This window comes from Chelonia mydas, chromosome 6 (assembly GCF_015237465.2).
Source record: "Chelonia mydas isolate rCheMyd1 chromosome 6, rCheMyd1.pri.v2, whole genome shotgun sequence".
In the NCBI taxonomy this organism is placed as follows: Eukaryota; Metazoa; Chordata; order Testudines; family Cheloniidae; genus Chelonia; species Chelonia mydas.
In genome coordinates this window covers 120,803,908-120,829,427 of record NC_051246.2, presented here as the reverse complement: position 1 = coordinate 120,829,427, position 25,520 = coordinate 120,803,908, and the positions used below count along the sequence as shown (strand labels likewise).

Below are 25,520 nucleotides of genomic sequence, written 5' to 3'. Positions count from 1 at the left end.
CCTCCTGTAACAGGCCGTTGGCTGTCCAAGCCCAGCAGTGTATTGTCTATACAATGTTGTTTTAACACCGAGGATGCTCTATCATGAGTGGAGTTGGATGAGTAATGAATTTTGTTGGTTCATTGGCAGTTATGAAAAGTGAAGAAGAAAACTGCGTCGAGCTGAACTGAAACCAAACTTTTGCAAAATTTGCAGCAAAATCTCAAAGTTTAAAATTTTGTTTCGGGTAAGAAAATGTTTAACTTACACAGAAATCAAAACGTTCCGTTTAGATTTTGAACATTTTAAAAATGGTTTTGAATTTTTTAAAAATAAAACTAAAGAAATTTTTGAAACATAAAGACATTCCAAGCCCCCACAGCAAAACATTTCAATTTTTCCCAGATTTTTGTTGTGGGGGGGGGGAAGTACGGGGGAGAGAAGAAAGGGAGGTCCTAAATGAGCATTTTGGCGACATCTACACACATTGGTGAAATTTGCCACCAAATCTGAATTTTTCACCAAAAAAACCTTTGGCCAAAAATTTCACTCAGCTCTAATTATGTGAGCACCATTTGAGCATATTGACTGCACAGAAGGAAGTGCTTTTTAAATGCAATGCTGGGGCCGACCATGATCATGCACCTGAAAATCAGGATACCAGTTGTGGCAGCAAATTCAGAGGCATCATAGTGCAGTCAAAAATGAAAAATCTTTGTTTAAAGGTTGTCTTTCTGGGATGTGCATATGTTTGTGTAACACAGTAACGGAGGACAGGAATTAATATTCTTTTAGCTGCAGCAGGTCCCTCAAACGACATGTACATATTCTTTTTAATTTAACTTGAAAATGATGAGCTGCACACTCATTTTCAGGATATCATAGCTATGCAGCAGCATATTAAAAGAAAAGGGGAAGAAGAACCATACATACATTCCTTGAAGTGGTTGCTCCTTTGTAAGGAAAATTTGAATAATAATATCCTTGAACCAATGTCTGACAAATTACCAATATTAGAGCGACAAGGTGGGTTAGGTAACGTCTACTATTGGACCAACTTCTGCTGGAGAGGAAGACAGGTTTTCAAGCTTACACAGAGCTTTTCTTCAGGTCAGTGATCATTCTCCACTGGTTACATAAAATGAAGGGTTCCCATTCTGAATTAATACGATGGAGCACGACATTCCAAGCATATGACAGAGATTATGCGTATAAAGGGAAAGGAAAACATGGTGGCAGATGCCCTATCCGGGACAGGAAGTTCTAACCTATTGTCTCCATTTCAGCCAGTGGCTACCCCTACTGAAGCTTTTTAAGGAGGAGAGGTACGACATTAAGAACAACCCCAAGGCAGAGGGCCAGGGCAACCTTGATACCTGGTAACGAATTTCAATTGGCTTAACCAATTCAAGGGTACCCCAATTCTTTAATGTTATGAAACGTATCTGATAAGTGTCGTGCAAGGTGCCAATGAAAAGCTCTGACTCACTCGTCATAAATATCATTGTGTAATTAGGTGAAAGCAACTGATGTCAAGTCATGGACATAAACTGAAAATATGATTCTTAAAATGTGTTTGCCAGCCAAGCAGGAGTTACCCCATCCTAGACAAAGGAATGTGCTTTCCCCACCTGGGAGTTACTTTCAAAGTGCTTTGAAAGACAATGAGAATGTACACTGCATAAACAGACCCATCAGGCTAACAAGGGGTGGAGGCATACATCACGCTATCATGGCAGAGGGAGGAGATTGACAGTCACATGTCTAATGTTCATTTAAATGCACTGGAGGGAGGGGAGAAGGAAATAAATAATTTGCATTTGAGCAGACAAATCCATGGGGAGAAAGCAGCAGTGGATCACTTCCTTCACGACACACTCCACGTTGCCTACCTCACAGCTGGAAATAGACTTTCAGCTGGAGATATCTCTCAGAATAATCCATTTCAGTGGTTCGTTGGACTATAAATGAGAGGGGCAAAGAAACCCAAGTGATTTATCTTTCACCTAAGACGACAAAAGGTACCAGCCCTTTGACTATGGGGGATAGATCCTGACCCAGGGGTTCGGTCAGCCATCTTGCTGGAAACGAGTTGAGGATTTTACCTTGAACTAAGTCTAGATTGTTAATTTTAGTTATAAAAAGCATTTGCTCCTTCTTTCTCTAGTAATCATTTCTGAGTTGACTCCTTATACTTGTACCCACTTGCAGCTTCTTTGGAATTAAATAAACTTGCTTTATTTTTAAATCTAAACCAATCCAGTGCTGTGTTTGAACTGAACTGTTCGGGAACTCAAGTTAAAGTAACAAAAACTGTTGGATATTGATTCCTTAGAGGAACAACGACTAGGCGGGACATTTCAGGGCACACATTTTTGTGGAAATTTGGAGCTGAGGAGGGTGTGGAGTCACCATACCAGTTGGCTGAAGAAGATCTCTGCATAACCTCAACAGCTGGTCTCTCTCACCAAGAGAAGTCGGTCCATAGAATCATAGAATATCAGGGCTGGAAGGGACCTCAGGAGGTCATCTAGTCCAACCCCTGCTCAAAGCAGGACCAATCCCCAACTAAATCATCCCAGCCAGGGCTCTGTCAAGCCTGACCCTTAAAAACCTCTAAGGAAGGAGATTCCACCATCTCCCTAGGTAACCCATTCCATTGCTTCACCACCCTCCTAGTGAAAAAGCTTTTCCTAATATCTAACCTAAACCTCCCCCACTGCAACTTGAGACCATTACTCCTTGTTCTGTCATCTGCTACCACTGAGAACAGTCTAGATCCATCCTCTTTGGAATCCCCTTTCAGGAAGTTGAAAGCAGCTATCAAATCCCCCCTCATTCTTCTCTTCTGCAGACTACACAATCCCAGTTCCCTCAGTCTCTCCTCATAAGTCATGTGTTCCCGTCCCCTAATCATTTTTGTTGCCCTCTGCTGGACGCTTTCCAATTTTTTCACATCCTTCTTGTAGTGTGGGGCCCAAAACTGGACACAGTACTCCAGATGAGGCCTCACCAATGTCAAATAGAAGGGAACGATCACGTCCCTTAATCTGCTGGCAGTGCCCCTACTTATACACCTTCTTGGCAACAAGGGCACACTGTTGACTCATATCCAGCTTCTCGTCCACTGTAACCCCTAAGTCCTTTTCTGCAGAACTGCTGCCTAGCCATTCGGTCCCTAGTCTGTAGCGGTGCACGGGATTCTTCTGTCCTTAGTGCAGGACTCTGCGCTAGTCCTTGTTGAACCTCATCAGATTTCTTTTGCCCCAATCCTCTAATTTGTCTAGGGCCCTCTGTATCCTATCCCTACCCTCCAGTGTATCTACCTCTTCCCAGTTTAGTGTCATCTGCAAACTTGCTGAGGGTGCAATCCATGCCATCCTCCAGAGCATTAATGAAGATATTGAACAAAACCGGCCCCAGGACCAACCCTTGGGGCACTCCGCTTGATACCGGCTGCCAACTAGACATGGAGCCATTGATCACTACCCATTGAGCCTGACAATCTAGCCAGCTTTCTATCCACCTTATAGTCCATTCATCCAGCCCATACTTCTTTAACTTCCTGGCAAGAATACTGTGGGAGACCGTGTCAAAAGCTTTGCTGAAGTCAAGGAATAACATGTCCACTGCTTTCCCCTCATCCACAGAGCCAGTTATCTCATCATAGATAAAAGATCCAATAAAAGATATTACCTCACCCACCTTGTCTCTCCAGTATCCTGGGACCAACACGGCTACAACACTGCATAAGTGCAAATGTTTGTTTGAGTGGATTCAGTCCAATCTCATCTCTGTTAATATGACTTTTGGTGATTAGAAGCTAAAAGTAACATGCACAATAGCCTGCAGAGAAAGAGACCATTTACTGTGTTGGTTTTTGGATGAATTATTTGCACACAATGAGGAATTGAACACAATGAATTTTGTGCTTTTGCTTATTACTAAAGGCAAACTTCTCCTGTCATTCTTGCAGGTCAGATCTAGATACTTCTAGAGAGAAGGATTCTTCTCTTCCTACTTGGGACACATAGGTGAAACAGAATGTCTGTTCTGAGATCCAGCCACGCAGAGCTGAGAGACCCTTCCTGTATGCAGTTGTAAATTTCGTCCTGTCTTTATTCTCTACACTGCTTCCTTGCTATTGCTCCTCTATCACCAGAGTTCAGGCAAGCTTCCGAGTAGATCGTTTTAGCTGTTGCCCTCCAAAGGAACATCACTAGCTTAAAAAAAATCAAAATACATCCTGTTAAAACGAGTAGGGGAAAACCCTTACAATACTCAAGTAATTCTTACTCAGGAGAGTAGCCCATTAATTTTAATGAGACTATTTGTGTAAATCTTGATCTTGCTCCCCTTGAATGCAATAGGAGTTTTGCTACTGACCTCAGTTGTAGTAGGATCTGGGCTTAAGGAAGGACTATTCATGTAAGACATGGTTGTCAGGACTGGGCCTTAGGTTAGTGATAGATCCCCTGGAGAGAGCCATAACAATTGGTAGCCAGAAAAGAGAGACCAAGGATTAGGTCAAGGTGCTCAGATACTACAGTGACTACAGCCATCAATGTACCTAGATACATAGGACTGCAGAGGCATGGAGATTGAACTACCCTCTCAGCTGGGATGATTTCGTTGGGGATTGGTCCTGCTTTGAGCAGGGGGTTGGACTAGATGACCTCCTGAGGTCCCTTCCAACCCTGATATTCTATAATCACTGGAGATGGTTCTAGCTTTGGACAGGGCAGCGTGGGGAAAGATTGCACTACTTCCGCCAATGGGACAGCATTTCTATGGATAAATACAGGACTTCAGTGTCCAGAGCTGACACTTTAGCACTCTTCACCAGCACTCAATTAACACCCACTGGGCCAGATCACCGGTTGGTGGAGATCAGTGTAAGTTCACAGATTTCAAGGCCAGAAGAGACCATCTAATCTGACCTCCTGTATCAAACAGACCGGAGAATTTCACCAAGTGATTCCTGCATCAAACCCATAACTTCTGGTGGAACTAGAACATGTCTTTGAGAAAGACTCTATTTTAAAGGCGATGGAATGACGTTGATTGACACCAGCTGAGGATCTGGGTCAAAACATTTTTTTTTTTAAAAAAAAGAATACCTTTTAGAAAATGAGAAAGAATTTACTTAGGACTCGACTCCAACAGGGAATTCTGTGACTAAGCAGCACAAGATCAGGAACTCAGCTACATTTGAAAATCACTTTGTTCTCGTTCCATTTTATCATTGATTAAAACGATTTACTATTCAATTTTCAAAGCAAAGACAACTAAATATGGTGTTGAATTAAGTGCTTTACAGGCATGGTGCCAAGAATAAGTTAATATGCATAGTACCAGGGCCGGCCGTAAGGAAAATGGTGCCCTGGGCGAACTTTCTTAGGCACCCTTTAAGTACTGCTCCCCAAGTAGCAGATTTCCATTCAGCAGGAGAGCAGCAGCAGGTGGAGCATTGGCGGCGTGGCAGATGTCATGCTGCCGGGAGGGTAGAGGGGAGGCATGTGAGTACCTCGCTCCAGCCCTATAGACCTCTTTATCCCCCGCCAGCCCGCTGCCCAGCAAGGCAAAGCCCTGCCGCAGCCTCTTGACCATGTCACCCACCCATAAGGCCGGCCCTGAATAGTATTGAGAATGAGTCATACAGCATTGCCACTGAAGGTAAAAGCTATTTTCTGATGAATAACACACTAAACTACAAAGGGCTAATTTTTTTAATCAACACAAACATCCACTTTACTGTACTCCAAGATATATTCTAATTTTTATGCTAGGCTTTAAATATTACATGGAAACAGAATTTTTCATCCCATTCCTTTTTAACTGAGAAAAGTATTTTTTCCAGGCCCGTAACTGGAGTTTAACTTCTCAAGTGTTTTGTTTCGAGAATGTGGAAGTTGACCTCAGAAATAAATAATTCACTGATCACAATAGAGAATAGTTTGGATTACCAAAAGTCATTTTACCTAACAATAAATACTAATGACGCAGAGCTATTAAGGTGTCACCTTTAATTAATTGCAGATTGGCTGTTTCCGCTCAGTATAATGCACGACCATTTCCAAATGGATGTCTATTTCTTTTCTGATTCTTCTTTATTTCCATAATTATTCCAAATCCCAGTAGCGCCTCTCAAAAAAAAATTAAATAAAATCACTTCCTCTACTGTCACTTGCTAGAAACAGCTCACTAAGGTAAATGCAGGTCATCCTGACTTATTCCCAATGCACTGGCTCAAATACCGGAGGAATGTCTGCTTGTCACTGCTGACACAGTACAGACAAAGGGCTGTTTGTCTGAGACAAGATACGCTACTTAGTGCCCTGGGCATGCGTTGAAGAGGTAATGAATGCATGCTCTGGGTAGATGAAGCTACTTATCGCTTGCAGGCTCACTCTTTCCAACTGCAGAGATTCAGTAAGCAGTTGTCTGCCTCACTTTGCTGAAGAGACCAATCAAACCATAAGCACTTTTGCTGAAGAAAATTAAATTCTGATTTATCTTCTGGGGATTAAGTAATTATTATTATTATTTTTTTTTTTACTAAAGAGCTTTATCATAATGTGAAAATACACTCTACCCCTCACCCCTTTACCCATCCACTAGCAATTCACCTCCATTTGCATTTAGGAGACAGACACTTATTTCAGATCTTAAAGCTACAAGGCCAGATCTTCAGCTGACATAAATCAGCATAGATCCATTGAAGTCCATGAAGCTATTTGGATTAACACCAGCTGAGGATCTGGCCTGGTGATCTCAAATACTAAAAGCTGGAATAACTATATGCCTGATTTCTTGCTCCTTGGAATAGCCTTAGTTGTCCGTAAGGCTGAGCTCGTATGTGCGGCGAACACTTTGAAAAGCCACCCACAGTGGTCACACTTACCATGTTAGCTGTGGTAGTTCCCATTCCAAATATAGAAAACACCACAACTATGATTGAGGTAAACACCGCTGTGCAGCACACGTTCAGTGTGTAGCAGCAGGCACTGTGGGCTTGTTGTGTCTTTGCTCTCTACACAACATTAAGAATGTGAGGACCCTCCCGGCCATGACTGTTTCTAAATAACTCTGTTTCCTAATAATATGCACACATTCAAGGCCCAGCTACACACACACACACACTCCTGCTCTGTTAGGCTCTGGTGGCTTCTGCAACAGAAGACAAGGAGGCCTACAAGAGAGGTCCCAAATGATTTAAAGGAATAGTGCCATAACCTATATACTTCTGTATGCTAAGCAGCAGCAGATTCCTTCACCCCATTAAAACACGGTGGTGGTCTATTGCCCCCTAAAAACATACAACTCTCTCATGAGCATTAATGGGAGTCACTTAGTCATCACAAGGGAAGAGTATGGACCCGAGGAACGAACATTAGGTAACTTGATGTTGTGAGCTCTTCAGGGCAGGGACTGAGTCAACCTGTGTGTGTGTGTGCAGTGCCTACTGCTAGGGAGCCCTGCCCTTAGTTGCAGCCTGCAGGACCCATTTAATATAACTAATAATAGAGAAGGGTAAGGTGAGACAACAGGGCCCTGTCTGCACTACACCTTCCGCCATGGCTACCACCGGTGGAGCAGCACCCGTGAAGAACAGCACTTTCAAGTTCTCCCAGTGTAAAAATGTGTGACAGGGTGTAATGATCTTTTAGCAGCCCTTGGAGATGACCCCAAAGCCCTGTCACCTCCTATCCTGGAAGTGTCCCTAAGAGGGGGCCTTGCCAAGCCAGACAACTGCCTGGGTTCTCACAGCGTTAATTCCTAGCCAGAGCTCTGAGGTAGCTGAGGGAGGCACAGGCCCACTGATGGGGGCGGGGAGGAGGCAGCAAAAGGGGCAATTGCCCAGGGGTAACGGCAGTGGCAGCCGGGAGCCCCGGGCCCTTTTAAATCGTCTGGGCAGGCCGCAGGGCTCTTAGGTGCATGCAGGGTGGTACCGGCAGCGGCGAAGGCAGCCAAGCGGGCATGTGGAAGCCCTGGCCGTGCCGGAAGAGCGTGCCCAGCAGCGCAGCCAGCAGCTGCCCGCACACCAGCAGCGCAGCCGGCATCAGCTCGGCCCATTGACCGTTCTGCCCTGGGGCCCGGAATTGCTGTCAGTGGGCCTGGGGAGGCACTCCCATAATTAGCTGATGCTAAGCTTATGTAGGTTCAGCATCTTAAAAGGAGGAGGAGTGTTAGTGTCAGAGGAGTGACAAGGAGGCGGTGCTGACCGGAAGCCCCATCAAGGAGCTCTGGGGAAACACAGGAGCTACGCTGTCCGGACTGTAGACAGACTGGGTGGAAAGAATGTGCAGCTGTAGGCTTCTGCCAAGCCGGTGTCAGTTTGGGTTAAACCAGAAGACCTGAAATACAACCCCAACCCAGGCTGACTTTACGTTCAAACCTGAGCCGCAGGTGAATTTCCTTTGTCCTGTCATTCCACCCTGGCCCTATGACAATGCACTGTGGAGCATCTCACAAGGCACTCTGGAGGAAGTTACCCAGCAAATACACAGTCAGCATTTTCAACTGTGTGCGCGCTGACATTTTTACAGGTATAATTGATTTATTTGCAACATGCAACATTGTAATTCTCCCCTGTAGACAGGGGGCAGAGCGTCTGTATTCTGAAAAATGCCCCACGAGTCACTAACACAACAGCATTGTCCAAGGTGGATTCAACTTCAAACATATTTCCCTGTTTGTACAATGCCATCCAACTGGGCAGTTGTGCTGGTGGCTGGTTTATTATGGCAGCAAATTCAGATTGGATATAAAACATGGTTATGAGTTACACTTCTAATAAAAGGACCAGATCCTAAAATCCTTATCCCAGCAAAAAACTTCCAGTGAAGTCAATGGCATTGCTTATGTTCTGCATGCACCCTATGATAAGGCACAGAGAAATACATCGCTGAGGTCCAGAGAGGGACCTTTTTACTGATATATCAGATGCTGGCCATTGCCAAAGAAATCGGGTAGCTGGATGAATGGTCTAATGCAGTTTAGCAATTCCTACGGTGTGTAATAACTGAGATATTAAAAACTTTTACATGTAAGTGGTTATTTTCCAAGTCTGATTTAACCTAGGAACGCTCATCGCTGCAAAAACGTAACTGACTAAATACCATGCTGCTTTAATGAGCTCCTGCTTTGTATGCGCCAGCACTATTGCTCTGTTGTCAAAATGTGCTTCTGCTTAATTAGCACCCTCTGTTCATTCTGTTTTGAGTGTGGATCTCAAGGTAAAAATAAGAAGGAAAGGCCATAAAGCTGGCAATGCTCCTACAGGAGTGCCGTTAGTTAGGATTATGGACGGACCCTGGGAGGGCTTTTTTGGCATGGAGGAGAAAAGCTAAAGAATCAAACAGAGACCGAGTTGGACCTGGTCCTCCATTTTTTATCATCCCATTGGGTTCTCAGGCTTTGGGTCTAGGAGTCAAACGGAATTTCCTTTTCTTTAAGGGGAGGGGGAGGGACAGCTGCTTGTCAAGATGGAGAAAAGGCAGCACAACCATACATTCAGAACTGCTGTAGAGAAGGAGTAGGCTATAAATCAGTGATCACACCACCACATCTCCCTACTACAGCTGGTCTGAAATCCCTCCCCCGACCCCGAAATTTTCAATAAAAAACAAGTTGGACAATAAAAAACAAGTTGGACAATAAAAAACAAGTTGGACAATAAAAAACAAGTTGGACAATAAAAAACAAGTTGGACAATAAAAAACAACAATTTCCTGTCCTTGGAAATTTTGAAGTTTTTAATGAAAACTCTAAAACCAATGTTTTGGCCAATATTGTGATGAAAAAATGAAGTTCTCTGTGGAAAACAGACCTTTTGTGACAAATCTCATTGGGTCAAAAACCTACATTTGACATAAAACAGTTTCAGTGAAGAGTATTTGAGCTGCTCTCCTCCCTACCCCATTCTCCAACACCATCACTTCTGTTCTCTGTCCACCACCTCCATCCATATCACCTCTCACCTTCTCCTCTCCCTAACTTTAATTCTTCACCAGCACATTCATACTGGCATTGGTGAGGGGACACCAATAAAGAAACAATCCTGTGCACCTCACTTTTCATCTGCAGATAGAGGACTTTCAAGATGGGGCATCGTCTCTATTTTAAAGATGGGGAAGCTGAAGGGCACACAGCAACCAGGGGAAATGCAGGAGTAGAACCCAGGAATCCTGAATACCACTCTTCATTTTGTAGGAAAGGTCTATCGATGACTTGCTTGGGCCCTTCCACAAAATGGAGGAAGCTGGAGGTCAGAGGCTCTCCCTCACTACATAGAAGAATACTGAGATCCCTGTATTGACATTTTACAACATGTCATGTTAATGCAATACATGAGACAGGATGAATATGAAATGACAGAACCACAAACTGTGGTATGTAACATTGCTTAAAGCAGCTTCTGTACCAGATGACTGGAGGATAGCTAACATGATGCCAATTTTTTAAAAAGGCTCCAGAGGTGATCCTGGCAATTACAGACCAGTAAGCCTAACTTCAGTACCAGGCAAATTGGTTGAAACTATAGTAAAGAAGAGAATTATCAGACACATAGATAAACATGATTTGTTGAGGATGAGTCAATGCAGCTTTTGTTAAGGAAAATCATGCCTCACCAATCTATGATAGGGGCAGGGAGTCAACAACCACGTGGACAAGAGTGATCCAGTAGATATAGTGTTCTTGGACTTTCAAAAAGCCTTTGACAAGATCCTCCACCAAAGGCTCTTAAGCAAACTAAGCAGTCATGGGATAAGAGGGAAAGTCCTATCATGGATCAGTAACTGGTTAATAGACAGGAAACAAAGGTAAGAATAAATGATCAGTTTTCCGAATGGAGAGAGGTAAGTAGCAGGGTCCCCAAGGGATCTGTAGAGGAACCAGTGCTGTTCAACATATTCATAAATGATTTGAAAAAGCTGGATAACAGAGAGGTGGCAAAGTTTGCAGACGATACAAAAAAAAAAAAAACACTCAAGATAGTTAAGTCCAAAGCTGACTGCAAAGAGTTACAAAGGGGCCTCACAAAACTGAGTAACTCGGCAACAAAATGGCACATGAAATTCAAAGTAATGCACATTGGAAAACAATCCCAACTATACATACACAATGATGGGGTCTAAATTAGCTTTTACCACCCAAGAAAGATCTTGGAGTCATTGTGTATTGTTCTCTGAAAACATCTGCTCAATGTGTAGCAGCAGTCAAAAAAAGCTACCAATGTTAGGAATCATTCAGAAAGGGATAGATAATATAACGGAAGATATAATGCTACTATATAAATCCATGGTACACCCACACCTTGGATACTGCATGCAGTTTTGGTTGCCCCATCTCAAAAGATATTAGAATTGGAAAACGTACAGAGAAGGACAACAAAAATGATTAAGGGTATGGAACAGCTTCCATATGAGGAGAGATTAAAAAGACGGGGACTATTCTGGTTGGGAAAGGGACAACTGAGGGGGCATATTATAGAGGTCTATAAAATCATGAACGAGATTTTAGAGAGAGTAATTTACCCCTTCACATAACACAAGACCAAGGGGTCACCCAAAGAAATTAATAGGCAGCAGGTTTAAAACAAACAAAAGGAAGTATTTCTTCACACAACACACAGTCAACCTGTGGAACTCATTGCCAGGGGATGTTTTACAAGCCAAAACTATAACTGCTTCAAAAAAAATTAGTAAAGTTAATAGAAGATAGGTCCATCAATGACTATGAGCCAAGATGGTCAGGAACGCAACCCAATGCTCTGGGTGTCCCTAAGCCTCTAACTGCCAGAAGCTGGGAGTGGACGACATGCAGATGGATCACTCAATTGCCCTGTTCTGCTCACTCCCTCTGAAGCACCTGACATTGGCCACTGTCGGAAGACAGGATACTGGGCTAGCTGGACCATTGGTCTGACGCAGTATGGCTGTCCTTATGTTCTAGTATAGTAGCAAACCCTTGTTGTTGGAGCCCATTTCAAAGGACGTGACGGCAGTGCTGACCCCAGCTTTGCCAAGGGGAAGGAGCCTGACAGGTGTCTGTGCGACACTAACAAAATATGCCAGTGCAATATACAAAATTGCCTCATCACAAAGAACATTAAGCCACTAAACACACTTTAAAATGTAACAAAAACATCAGTTCTCAATGGGATGGCATGCTGGCACCTTGCCAGCCTGATTGTGCCAAACAGGCAGAGAGAATTCAGATTCCACTGGAAAGCAGTGGAATACAAGGGTGGTACAGCCCCTCAACAGAAATACTGAAGGGGTGAAACTAGGCTTCTGCCCCCTCTCCCATGTTTCCCCCACTGCAAGCCAAGTATGTCCCCTCCTCGCACGCAGCACTGGGAGGGACAGTGTCATGAGCAAGACCTGGAAGAGGAACTAGAGCAGCAGTCAGACCATGGTGCAGAAGATCGGGCCAGCCGCCAGGGAGCAGGTAGGACTCCCAGGCCCAGCCCAGTCTAGCCTTGTAACCACCACGGGTCCTGGAAGAGATGCCCTGCCTCTGGGAGGAGCAGAAGTAAGAACGCCAGCCTCCAGGGTGGGGTGGGGGACAGGACACTGACATCTGGGCAAGGGGTGTCAGCGCACAGAGCACCAGTCACCAAGGAGCGGGGCGGGCAAAGCACAGGGCACCACACTGGGCACCAACTACCGAGGCAGGCAATAGGAGTTACTGGGATGCCCCTTCCCAGGCTGGAGCTGGCTGCCCCCCGCAACCAAATCTTAGTAGCACCCCTCCTATCTTTCTGCCCCCCCCCCCCCCCACAAGGAGCTTCCGCCTCCCCTGGTGGACCATCAGAGGCTTTCCATGCTGATGTAAAATGTATTCTATTGTTTTTTAAATTATTTTGCTGATGGAGCCGACGGTTACCCTTTTCTTGTCTAGAACGGTAAAGCTCACTTCTCCACACCTCTGAAAGACTCCGAATTTCCAGCCCCCTCTAATTATTTCTGTATTCCCCCAGTCCTGCTCTATCACCGTAGGCCTCTGGTGAAGGAGGCCATTATTGCACCATGGAAGCAGCCTCCCTCAAGATATCAGGCCTGTTCTTCTGATGCAGAAATGGGTACTCCTAAGTATATCATAGCATAGGCAGCATGATCCAGTAGTGAGAGCACTGGACTGGGTCACAGGACACCTGGGGTTCTCGATTGCTGGTTCTGCCTCTAACCCTTGGGGTGACCTTAGGCTAGGGTTGCCAACTGTCTAATCTCAAAAACCCAAACATCTTTACCCTGCCCTGCCCCTGCCCCACCCCTTCTCCAAGGACCCGCCCCTGCTGACTCCAGTCCCCCTTCCTCAGTCACTTGCTCTTCCCCACCCTCATCACTTTCACCAGTCTGGGACATGGGGTTGGGGTGCGGGAAGGCGTTCGGGGTGTGGGCTCTGGGAGGGAGTTTGGGTGCAGGAGGGGGCTCAGGGCTGGGGCAAGTGGTTGGGGTTCAGGAGGGGATTTGGGGTACAGGCTCCAGCCAGGCAGCGCTTACCTTGGGTGGCTCCCAGAAGTGGTGGCATGTCCAGCTGTGGTTCCTAGGCTCGGGGCAGACATGTGGCTCTGTACTCTGCCCCTCCTTACAGGCACCACTCCCGCAACTCTCATTGGCTGTGGTTCCCTGTTCCAAGCCAATGGGAACTGTGGAGTCAGCACTCAGGGTGGGGGCAGCGCGCAGAGACACCCTGGCTGCGTCTTCTCCTAGGAGCCACTGCTGGACATGCCACCACTTCCAAGAGTGCCGCCAGACATTTAGCGGTCTAAAATCTCCCGGATTGGCTTCAGTAGCCTCCAGGAGACAGAGTCTGATTCCAGGAGACCCCCAGCCAAACCGGGAAGGTTGGCAACCCTACCTCAGGCAAGTCACTTTCCCCCTGTGTTTCACTTCCCATGATGTCCTTATCTATCTCTCATCCTTTATTTAGGCTATAAATTCTGTGGAGTAAGTCTCTCTATTGCTTTGTACCTATGTGGTGTCTAACACAACGAGGCTCCCTTCTTAATGGGGCCTCTAGAGTCAGTGTTTCTCAAATGCAGCCACCAGAGGCTTTTCTTGCAGCCACAGCTTCCTGGGTGGTGGTTAGGAGGGGGGTGCAAAGCAGCGGCCCCTCCCCTGGGGCTGCCAGCAGGGGCTGGTCCCTGGCCCCTTCTGGAGCCTCAAACACAGTGTAGGAGTAGGCAGCCAGTTTGAGCTCCCAGGGGTGGTGGGCGGCACACATGGTACTGGCCCACACCCTGTAGTGTGACTCTACAGAGGTGCAAAGGTCTGCATGAGTACAGTGGGATGGGGCTAGGTGTGTGTAATACACATGAACACTTTACACTGTGGGGCAGGGTGTCTTAGGGCTAGATCATACTCACCATGGTAAGAGTGATCCAATCTCGCCCTCAAGCTCTATTTTCCTGTCTAAACTGTGATAGTTTTCTAAATAGTTGTAACTCTCACTGCACATTCTCTTTTCACCACCTCAGCAGCCATGTCTTTGCCCTAAATTGCTAAATAGAGGCACAGAAAAATTAAAGCCAAAAAAGAGGTCATGAATATTTGCCAGTTTCTTGGTGCAATTTCCTTCAGGGCGTTCAGAAGCACCAACGACTGCCTAACAAAACACACTGTGGATCACTAAGCAAATATACAGCACTGTAGGTCATCTCTTTTCACAAATCCCTGGAGATAATTAATGATTAAAAGCTCTCGTTGTGAGAAATTGTTATGTAACTAAATGGATGCGGTACAATAATCCCTAATATTTTTTCCCCCACAACAAAGGTCTAGGATGTTCAATTTTTCTTACCTTTCAGAGTCTTTGCTTTGAATATCCATGTAATTGTTTGGGAAAAGTGGAGACTTGTATGACTCTGCAGGCACCAAGCCAACTATTACTACTGAGAGGGCAGAAAACAGAGCAGCCCTGCATTAGGCCATCACATTCCCGACATGGGATGTCACCACCCTGCACTGAGATGCAGAAAGATGGGAAGGTAAGACAGCTGGTAAGTTGCTCATTGATCCAGTAATCACAACAGAGCTGGTAGTTTCTTAACGACACCATGTCTTGTTGACATGGCTGGAAGAATCTGCTTTAGCACTGATGTACTGCCAGGAGGACGAGGAGCGAGACCCGTATGCTGCCCTTAAAAAGACACCTGTGCAATCTCCGCTAAAGTCAAGTGGGAATCACGTGCATGAGTACAAAGCGTGTTGTCTGGCAGTGTAACGCCATGAAAGGCCAAGTTTTAGTGATTGGAGGAGGGAGCAGTTTATTGAGTTGGGAACTACTGGGTATGTTCCAACAGAGCCTGAAATAGTTACTGAATTTGACTCTGGCATTTCAAATACTCTGCAAAGGCACTACGTTTTTAAACTAGCAATATATATTCTATATAAAGTGTATGCAATCCACGTAAAATGCACAAGTGCCATATGCAGGTACACTAAGTAGACCGTTTACATACTGACAGGTTTCAGAGTAACAGCCGTGTTAGTCTGTATTCGTAAAAAGAAAAGGAGTACTTGTGGCACCTTAGAGACTAACCAGTTTATTTGAGCATGAGCTTTCGTGAGCTACAGCTCACTTCATCGGATCCAATGAAGTGAGCTGTAGCTCACGAAAGCTCATGCTCAAATAAACTGGTTAGTCTCTAAGGTGCCACAAGTACTCCTTTTCTTTTTACGTTTACATACTCTAGAGCATTTTTTTGCTCAATAAGCAATAGCAGGACTTTGCAAAGGGGATTAGCACATCTATTAAACTCTGTCAACCCCTTCTTCCAAAAGCGCTCCCATCACCACCTCCTTTTTGGTAGCTCTGGCAACTAGCCTGGTATAAATCTTCAGCTGAGGCCACATTAGCTCAATGAGGTTTGATCATACCTGGTGTTCTGAAAAATCCATTTAGAATGAACAGGTAGGCAAACACCAGCAGTATGTTACGGAAAATTGTTACTTTATGGGAACCAAATAGTATCTGACAGATGCAGTACTCATTCAGTTGGAGTCCAAACCCCATCTAGCCCAAGTCTCAGTATGTGTTATATTATCTGGGTCATTGTCTAAAAGACAAAAAAACAGAGGATGTGATTAGTGACCTTAAACATGCTTCGGGCATAAAAATCACTGTGTTACAGTTCAATGTAACTGAGGGCTTGTCTATATCATGTGGCAAAGCATGCCAGAGGGATGCAATTTGTAAAGCTCACCAACATGTTGCTCTGTAACTGCCCCGTGCAGACCCTGGCGGTGCACTCTAAAAGGTACCTACTTCACATTAACATGGTCCTGTTTGAAACAGGAATACATCAGCGCAACTAGGTTGCCTTTAGAGTGTGTCCACAGGGTCTGCATGGGGCAGTTAGAGAGTAACAATATAGAGCACTCTACAAATCACACCCCTCTAGCGTGCTTTCCCCGAGCCATGTAGACAAGCCCTTAGTTGACCATGCTTACCTTGCAAGAATGTGTGAAGGCCACTTAGAATCACAGAATATCAGGGTTGGAAGGGACCTCAGGAGGTCATCTAGTCCAACCCCCTGCTCAAAGCAGGGCCAGTCCCCAACTAAATCATCCCAGCCAGGGCTCTGTCAAGCCTGACCCTTAAAAACCTCTAAGGAAGGAGATTCCACCATCTCCCTAGGTAACCCATTCCATTGCTTCACCACCCTCCTAGTGAAAAAGCTTTTCCTAATATCTAACCTAAACCTCCCCCACTGCAACTTGAGACCATTACTCCTTGTCCTGTCATCTGCTACCACTGAGAATAGTCTAGATCCATCCTCTTTGGATCCACCTTTCAGGTAGTTGAAAGCAGCTATCAAATCCCCCCTCATTCTTCTCTTCTGCAGACTAAACAATCCCAGTTCCCTCAGCCTCTCCTCATAAGTCATGTGTTCCAGTCCCCTAATCATTTTTGTTGCCCTCCGCTGGACTCTTTCCAATTTTTCCACATCCTTGTAGTGTGGGGCCCAAAACTGGACACAGTACTCCAGATGAGGCCTCATCAATGCCACATACAGGGGAATGATCACGTCCCTCGATCTGCTGGCAATTCTCCTACTTATACAGCCCAAAATGGCGTTAGCCTTCTTGGCAACAAGGGCACACTGTTGACTCATATCCAGCTTCTCATCCACTGTAACCGCTAGGTCCTTTTCTGCGGAACTGCTGCCTAGCCACTCAGTCCCTAGTCTGTAGCGGTGCATGGGATTCTTCCATCCTAAGTGCAGGACTCTGCACTTGTCCTTGTTGAACCTCAGATTTCTTTTGGCCCAATCCTCTAGTTTGTCTAGATCCCTCTGTATCCTATCCCTACCCTCCAGAGTATCTACCTCTCCTCCTAGTTTAGTGTCATCTGCAAACTTGCCGAAGGTGCAATCCACGCCATCCTCCAGATCATTAATGAAGATACTGAACAAAACTGGCCCCAGGACCGACCCCTGGGGCACTCTGCTTGATACCAGCTGCCAACTAGACATGGAGCCATGATCCCTACTCGTTGAGCCCAATAATCTAGCCAGCTTTCTATCCACCATATAGTCCACTTTTTCTTATGTCGGGCATCATTGCATTCCTGATCATCTGCTCCAAGAATTCTTCTCTCATGCGTAGGAGACAGAGCTATGTTGGGGGCTGGTCCGAGACTGTGGAATGAACTCCTACAGGAACTAAGGGCAGTCCCAAAATCTTACCACCTTCTGCTCCAAGTGGAAAGGTGCACTTTTCTAACAAATACATAGCAGCATGTACATCTGACACCCTTCATGCAAACACCTCCAAATAAACAAAACACCTAACAACCTACCAAAACACTACTCTGCACACACAATTCTTCTCCAGGAGAGGACAAACGACATGTGACAGATGTTAGTCATGTTGCTTAATGGACTATTGGAAGGTGCTCAGACACTGTGGGGATGATGGTGTTAAAAGAATCAGTATAGAGTAGAATAAAATCCAAAATCCATTATCCCCATACATAAAGCGGGTAACGTAGTAGTGTAGTGTATTATGAATTTCACTGTAGGTTTCCACTCGCACAGTGAATTGTAGAAACAGTATTTTCAGATATGAGCACTGGCTGACACATGATGCTAAGTTCACCCTATACATGAAGCTTCAGCAGTTGCTTAGCTTACAGCTTAATCTGGCAAACACCACACAGTGATGGAAACACATATTGCTGTTTCTCTCCATTTTCACAGTGGTCTCATTTGTGATGGTGATGTCTTTGAAAGTATCTAGTATGAAATCATATTTTTGCCTGATCCTTACATTTCTCCTTATGCATGTCTTGAATTAGCTGATGTTGCCTGCAGAGAATAAAATGACAAACTATTAAACAGGGTATGCATATATACATATATTACACGAGTGTACTTGTATATGTTGTGGGTAGACATACACACAGAGTGATATATCTTACTTGGCCTTTCCTCTTTTGCTGGATTTATGCTTGTGGTGATTCCAAACTTCTCATGGATACACACACGCACACACAGATGCAGCCAGCCCATTGTCCTCATCAATTACCTTTGTAAGCTCACTTGCATTTCCCTACCTCTAGGGCAAAGAGACACAGATGCATTAGGCTTGATTTACCACCATAATTAGACTTCACACTAGATATATATAATGTATGAAATGTGATAGCTACTGTGATTTACAGATGCTACTGCATTCTACTTACAGTAGGTATTTACGAGGAGCCTCTTCACAGACCTCTGACGAAGTCCAGATCTAATGATGTCCACATCAGTAGTTTCTGCTGGAGAGACACTGAGGTCTTGCATAAAAAATGCTTTTTAAAGACGGTGGCAGAAATCAATTACTGCCACTGACCTGTTCTGTGATTAGAACCCCAGACTCCATCATAGGCCACTATCATAGCCACTGTACCACACTGCCTCTCAAAGCTTCTAGAACAGGAAACAGGCCTCTTTTTACCCTTCATTGCCAAGTAATGTGTGGCTGATGTGAATTAAAACAAACCAACCAACGATTCTGAACATCATGGATGCTAGATTTATGCCTTGGGTAAATAGCTCTATTCGGGGAGTGTTTAAATTTGAGACAAAAGATAAAAACTTAAATATAGGGACAAAAGGTTGGGGGAGATTAAAACATCTGTTTATTTTGTATCATTTCCCTACTCTAACTGTAAATATCCTATAAAGCATTCCCAGGGTGAAATCCTGGCCCTAATGAGTCAATGGGAACTTTACCACTGACTTCAACAGGGCCAGGATTTCACCTAAGAGCAGAGGGCTGGATTCCTTGACTAAAACACTCCCTTTCCTCTCTGCTCTGGCTGGCCTCCAGCTTCCAGGAGGTTTCATTTCACTGGGTTTGTACCTAGCTTGTGAAGTGCTTGGGATGAAGGGTGCTACATTAAATATTATTATTCATTTTACAATTGTATTTCACCAGGTGAGGGGTAAAGTATCAGGCTATAAAGACACTCCACTGTGACTTTAACTAGGTTTCTCTCCACTGGTGTCTGTGACTATTAGTGGACTATCAAGTGGAGATCTGAAAAAAGGAGGAGATGGAGGAGAGGTCTGCGGTATAAACGTCTGCCAGCTATGTCGCACAGGGGTGTGAAGAGGTACCATCCCGGACCAATAGAGCTGCAATGGCAAAAGTCCCTAGTGTAGTGTAGTTATAACAGCAAAAGCAGTTTCGTCAATATAGCTGATTGTGCTTGGAAGAGGTGCTGGGGCTTGGAATACAGTAAACCATCAAACGTTTGCTGATATAAGCTGTGTCCACACTAATGTACAGGGATAGCTGTACAGGCAAAGCACTCCTAGCATAGACATGGCCAGAATTGCTCACAGGAAGCAGAAGGACATAAAAATGGTCTTCTAAACAGGAATGTTTCAAGATGGGCCATCCGTGCCCCACAACGCTCGCTCATGGAATGGAATGTCAGTGAGGAGACCAGCACTTCAAGCGCTAAAAGTAAAGCGGATGGTTCATCACGGGACACGTGAAAATAAATACATCATGCTGAAGCAGAGAGGAAGAATTCTATTGATCTTCACAGGAGAGACGCAAACAGTGTTTGCTGCAAGACTGTAGCGCTGCTTGCGTTTCCGTGTGTGTGTGTGTAAATATGAGAAAGCAACAGCCTGCAGAAGAGATTCGAGTGCGTGGGATGCAGCACAGAACTAGCTATATCTTGTGGGGTTTTTTTAAAAAAAACTGAGAAAGAATAAGTGAGTTGGTAACACCAAGGGAATTTTAGCACATGTAACCCTGTCACTACAGATCTTGATTCTTGCTTGGGTGCCAAACATAAAACAACCACCAGCTAATCAATTCATTTATCTTCCTATTTACTCTGTGTTATCTTCACTTGAGCAAATATTTGTGCTCAGCAGAGACTCCTTTTGTCAATATGATGTGGATTAACGACACTTGTGTCTGTCTAACTTCATTGGTGATTAAAGCTAGAGCCTACTCTCCGTGGACCCAGGAAGCACTGCTGATTGGAGTTGGTCAAAACTAAGAATTTCTGTTTCACTGTCAAATCTATAGGATTTTGGGAAAAAAGACTGGTTTGGTTGAAATGGCATTTGCCAATGGAAAACTTTTTACAAAATGTTTCCAACCAGATCTATTGTTAATCTCTTAAATGGCTAGACAGGAACACCAGGTGCCCTGCATTCAACACACCAGGGCTCCTGGGAGTTCATCGTAGGTTGTGTTTTACTCAGTAACAGGAGTAGCATGGTAATTATTTTAATGTTGTTGTTCCACGTGGCATACAGTAACTTCCCCTTTGTTTTCGGCCATGCTGGGTTGTAACAACATAGAATCATCATAGAATCATAGAATAACAGAGTTGGAAGGGACCTCTGGAGGCCATCTAGTCCAATCCCCTGCCCAGAGCAGGACCAATCCCAACTAAATCATCCAAGCCAGGGCTTTGTCAAGCCTGACCTTAAAAACTTCTAAGGAAGGGGATTCCACCACCTCCCTAGGTAATGCATTCCAGTGTTTCACCACCCTCCTAGTGAAAAAGTTTTTCCTAATATCTAACCTAAACCTCCCCCACTGCAACTTGAGACCATTACTCCTTGTCCTGTCATCTGCTATCACTGAGAATAGTCTAGATCCATCCTCTTTGGATCCACCTTTCAGGTAGTTAAAAGCAGCTATCAAATCCCCCCTCATTCTTCTCTTCCGTAGACTAAACAATCCCAGTTCCCTCAGCCTCTCCTCATAAGTCATGTGTTCCAGTCCCCTAATCATTTTTGTTGCCCTCCGCTGGACTCTCTCCAATTTCTCCACATCCTTCTTGTAGTGTGGGGCCCAAAACTAGACACAGTACTCCAGATGAGGCCTCACCAATGTCAAATAGAGGGGAACGATCACGTCCCTTGATCTGCTGGCTATGCCCCTACTTATACACCCCAAAATGCCATTGGCCTTCTTGGCAACAAGGGCACACTGTTGCCTCATATCCAGCTTCTCGTCCACTGTCCACCCTAGGTCCTTCTCTGCAGAACTTATATTGCTTCCCGCAGCAGCACCAAGACAAAAGGACAACCAAAGCCTCCTTTGTCACTGTGAGACAAACTCATATTGAGAGGCCTAAAAGTGTAACATATTTTTGCCAATTGGTCAAAACGGAATTTTGAGCCATGGCTTCTAAAGAGAAGAGAGCTCTAAAAAGGCAACCTACCACCCCACTATTTAAACCTTGAGTGTATATAAACACACACACACACACACACAGTATATTTCACTTAATTGGGACTTACATATTATTAGCAGTAAAAAAAGCTGGCCTCTCTGGTCAGACTGTTAACTGTGAATAAGTTATCCAGCAAATTAAGCCCTTTCAAAAACTGCAAATTGATCCTGGTTTGTGTGAATATATTTGTTATTTTTCCAGTAGTCACTGAGTCACATGGTATTATTTCTGCTCCCTGCCTGGATGACAAGAATAACCAATGAGTTATGAATAGCAAATACTCCTGTAATTGCTAAACACCCCCTGTTCAAATGAAGCCATTGCCCAAATACTATTGGGAATATAAACCTGGTTTCCCAGTACGGAACAATAAGGGATATGAACACAGCAAAAGCAAGTGTCACTGGAACTTGAACGAACGCTCATGATGCTGTTTCCCCGCAGTATTCTACCAGCTCTATTTTTAAACACAGAAGGTGCCAAAGAAGATTAAGACAAGAGCGTGCTCACTTTGTCAAATCTTTCCCAGTTCAGTGCCATACAGCAGAAGTGGACTTGATAAAGAAATTTCCAGTATGTTCTCTCACTCCTGTGTGGTGCGGAAGAAAGAAAGACTCTGTTTCAGGGTCTTAACACACACGACAGTGAGCTGCAAACTCTTGGGAACTACCCCTGACTGCATCCGACTCTCTCTAGCGCTGGGCAAGTCACTTAACTGAAAAATTGGAAATAAGATTTACTTACTGCTACTCAGGGCAGCTGTGAGGATTAGTCCATGCATGCTTGAAGAGCAGAGGGTGAATTACTACTAGGATTAAACACGTGACAAGACTGCAGCACCACACGAACTAGGGGAAAAACATTGATTTAAAAAATATTAGAGCCTCAGAAGGGCTGCAGAAGTGAGCCTGTAGCTCCACCCCCTCATCCTCTCCCCCCCACACATGCTCACTTCCAGGGTAGTTATGGCTTGATGCAGGAACCATTTGGTGATCTTCTCTAGCCTGTTTTATGAAGGAGGTCAGATTAGAGGATGAGAACAGTCCCTTCTAGCCTTAAGTCTATGAAGGGAGCTTTTCCTTCCTCTAACACCCCTCCAGCCCTAAACAGCAGAAAATCTTTTCTCCTTCCTCTCCTTTGTTCTTTTCTTAGTTTCCCCCATCCATGGTATGAGATAAGAGTTTGGGAGGAAGACAAGGTCTGTCTGTATGTCTGTCATGCCAGCGGAGATAGGAGCAACCCCACTTGTCTGGGCTGCTCTGTGAGGATCCTGGGTGCCATTATCTTATAACTGGGGGTTTGCCATATCCTTCAACTCCACTGACTGCCGCAACTTAACAAGAGACTCGTTCTGCGGTGGAGCTCTGTAATATTAGAGACCAAAAGCAGCACCCGAGTGGGTTGGGATGTCATAAAAGCCTTCAGTCGGATTCATTCCATGAGAACTGCTGCAGCCTGTTTGTTGGTGCTTTTTTAATAGTATGTGGATCCAAGTCTATCAACCCCATTTTTAAGTTTGGGAACAAAGTTGCGACTGCAGCCCCCCATGTCAGAGGAGTAAGAAGCAAAAGGGTTATATAATCAGCACTAGTTACAGAAAATGGGCCAAAAGCCTCGAGTAAAGCGGGCAGGGTTTGGCCCATTGTAATTTAAGAATAAAGGCAGAGGTTAAGATGTCTGCTTTCCCCTGTGTGCACCTAGGTAACTCCCACTAACTGGTTCAGTGCTGACTAACGTACCAGAAGGGTAAAGGAGATCCCTCGGACATCACCTTTGACGGTTGCTGTACTATGGCATTTCAAAGACTACTGCCTTGTTCTTCCCACACCCGAAAGGCATGGCAGGAACCAGCCATGAAAGGTTAAGTCACAGAGAGCCAAGACCCCTAAATGTATACCCAGGCAGCTGCAGATCTTCCCTGGGTGCTGATGACAGGTATGAATCACTCCGGCTACACTCACGTGGTTGCTATTGTCACCAGAACCAAAAGTGCCTGGCAATACTGGGCTATTTTTAAATTTTCATCTTGAGCTTTCAGGGAAGTTACAGGCATTTATGGCTCAGCTTAAGGAATTCCCCCAGGATATTTCCTTGCAAAGCTCAGAGGGAGCATAGTGGTGTGGGCACTTACTGAGCACCCCTTGTAGCTGGGTGCCTCTGCCCTGCTAATCATTTCTCCCTCAAAGGGCTCCTTACACAGATGCCATACATTTTTTCTGAGGTCCAAATACCCATCCTTGGGGTTTGGGTTTATTCACAGATAATAGCACAAAGTCCCCACTTAAAGTCCCCAAACCAAGCATTTCTCTTCCTACACCTTACCTGGAGAACTTTTCCATGCTTTCCCTTGCTTGCCCAGGGTCTCTCCTGGTTTAGCAGGCTGCTCCCAGCCCTTCCTGGCTTCAGTCTTGATCCCAAATCCTTGGACTCTGCTGGAGCCTGCTCATTCCTAGCTGTCGGTTCTTCCTGAGCGTCTCCCCTTCACTGCAGCCCCCTGCTGCCCTTCACAGAGAATTACCCAATCCCACTCTGATGGAGTTCATCATAGATTCAGGGTTGGCTTAGCCCCAGGCATGGGGCAAGTCATCCTGTTGCAGGGAGACAACTCCTAGATTTTACACTGAGAGCGAAGCATGAGTGAGATGGTACTAATTCTATCATGCACGAATCCAACCTGTTCAGCAAAGCAGACATAGGGCCGCTCTTATGGTGACTCATCGTTCATCAGGCCCGTAGTGAAGAAAAAAAGGAAAGAGGGAATTATTCCACCCTCTAAAGTGTGTTTTAACAACACTCAAAGATATGGGCCTGCAGTCAGTCCAACTGAGGCTGCAATTCCATTGTATCTAACAGCTAAGAAGAATTGGGCTCCTTCTGACTGACACTGACGACCCAGGTACTTAAATGTAACACGGGTGATACATTTCAGAGTAGCAGCCATGTTAGTCTGTATTCGCAAAAAGAAAAGGAGTACTTGTGGCACCTTAGAGACACACGAAAGCTTACGCTCAAATAAATTTGTTAGTCTCTAAGGTGCCACAAGTCCTCCTGTTCTTTTTATTGGTGATATAGGGAGTCAGTCATCTGAGAACTATGCCAGGGAGAATTGTACTGTGCTAAATAGATGAAATACGAAAATAGAGCTCATTAAACAAAACAGCTTACGGTCATTAAAGATCTAGAGATACATTATACAACAGAAGAGCAACTGGGTGGATTCCAGCATAACACATTTCCCCTATGGTATTAACTGAATAAGTGTTTCTTCATCATCATCATCATCGTCTTGGCACTGTTAGTGCCGTTGAATGGTACTCCACTCCACTGAGGCAATGAAGCTATGCCAGTTTACACCAGCTGAGGCTATGGCCCATTATTTATCTCAGGGGTTTCCACAGCACTCATTTGAATTTAAGTGATTATTCTGCAACTACCTCCTGTCACAATGGACAATTCAGCACATGGATCAAGGGTTGACTATGAACTACAATCTATAAAACTCCTGTCTAGATTAAAGAGGCATCCTTAACCTACATATACAATTACAGCCAAACAGCTAGGTTACAAAAACAAAAAAGGTTGCAAAGTCAAGTGATCAAAAGCTAGAAAATGCCAGAGTTATGAATTAATGTTATGTGTACAGCCTTTGTCACCTTCACGTTTATTAGAGATGGTCGACGTTTTTGAACCAAAAAAGGTTTATTTTCCTTTAAAAATGGCCTGTTATAGAAAACAGTTGCCATTGTTTTTCCACAAAAAATGCAATGCCTTATTTTTGAAAAGAATCAACAAAAATCAAAATTCTATCTTCACTGAAAAGATAAATT

General features: G+C 44.7%; 1 protein-coding gene across 2 annotated transcripts in view; it reads right to left on the bottom strand.

The window, feature by feature from the left end:
* The window catches only part of RTN1 (reticulon 1), a 188,006-nt gene that overhangs the window by 124,052 nt on the left and 38,434 nt on the right, over window positions 1-25,520 (bottom strand). Inside the window, exon 1 of one of the 2 annotated variants that reach the window (XM_037901165.2) lies at window positions 22,438-22,500. The exons of the other annotated variant lie outside the window; for it this stretch is intronic. Coding sequence (XP_037757093.1) covers window positions 22,438-22,474 — 37 coding nt within the window. The 5' untranslated portion in view covers window positions 22,475-22,500. Of the gene's footprint in view, window positions 1-22,437; window positions 22,501-25,520 lie in introns of those variants that run through there. 2 annotated transcript variants of the gene reach the window in all.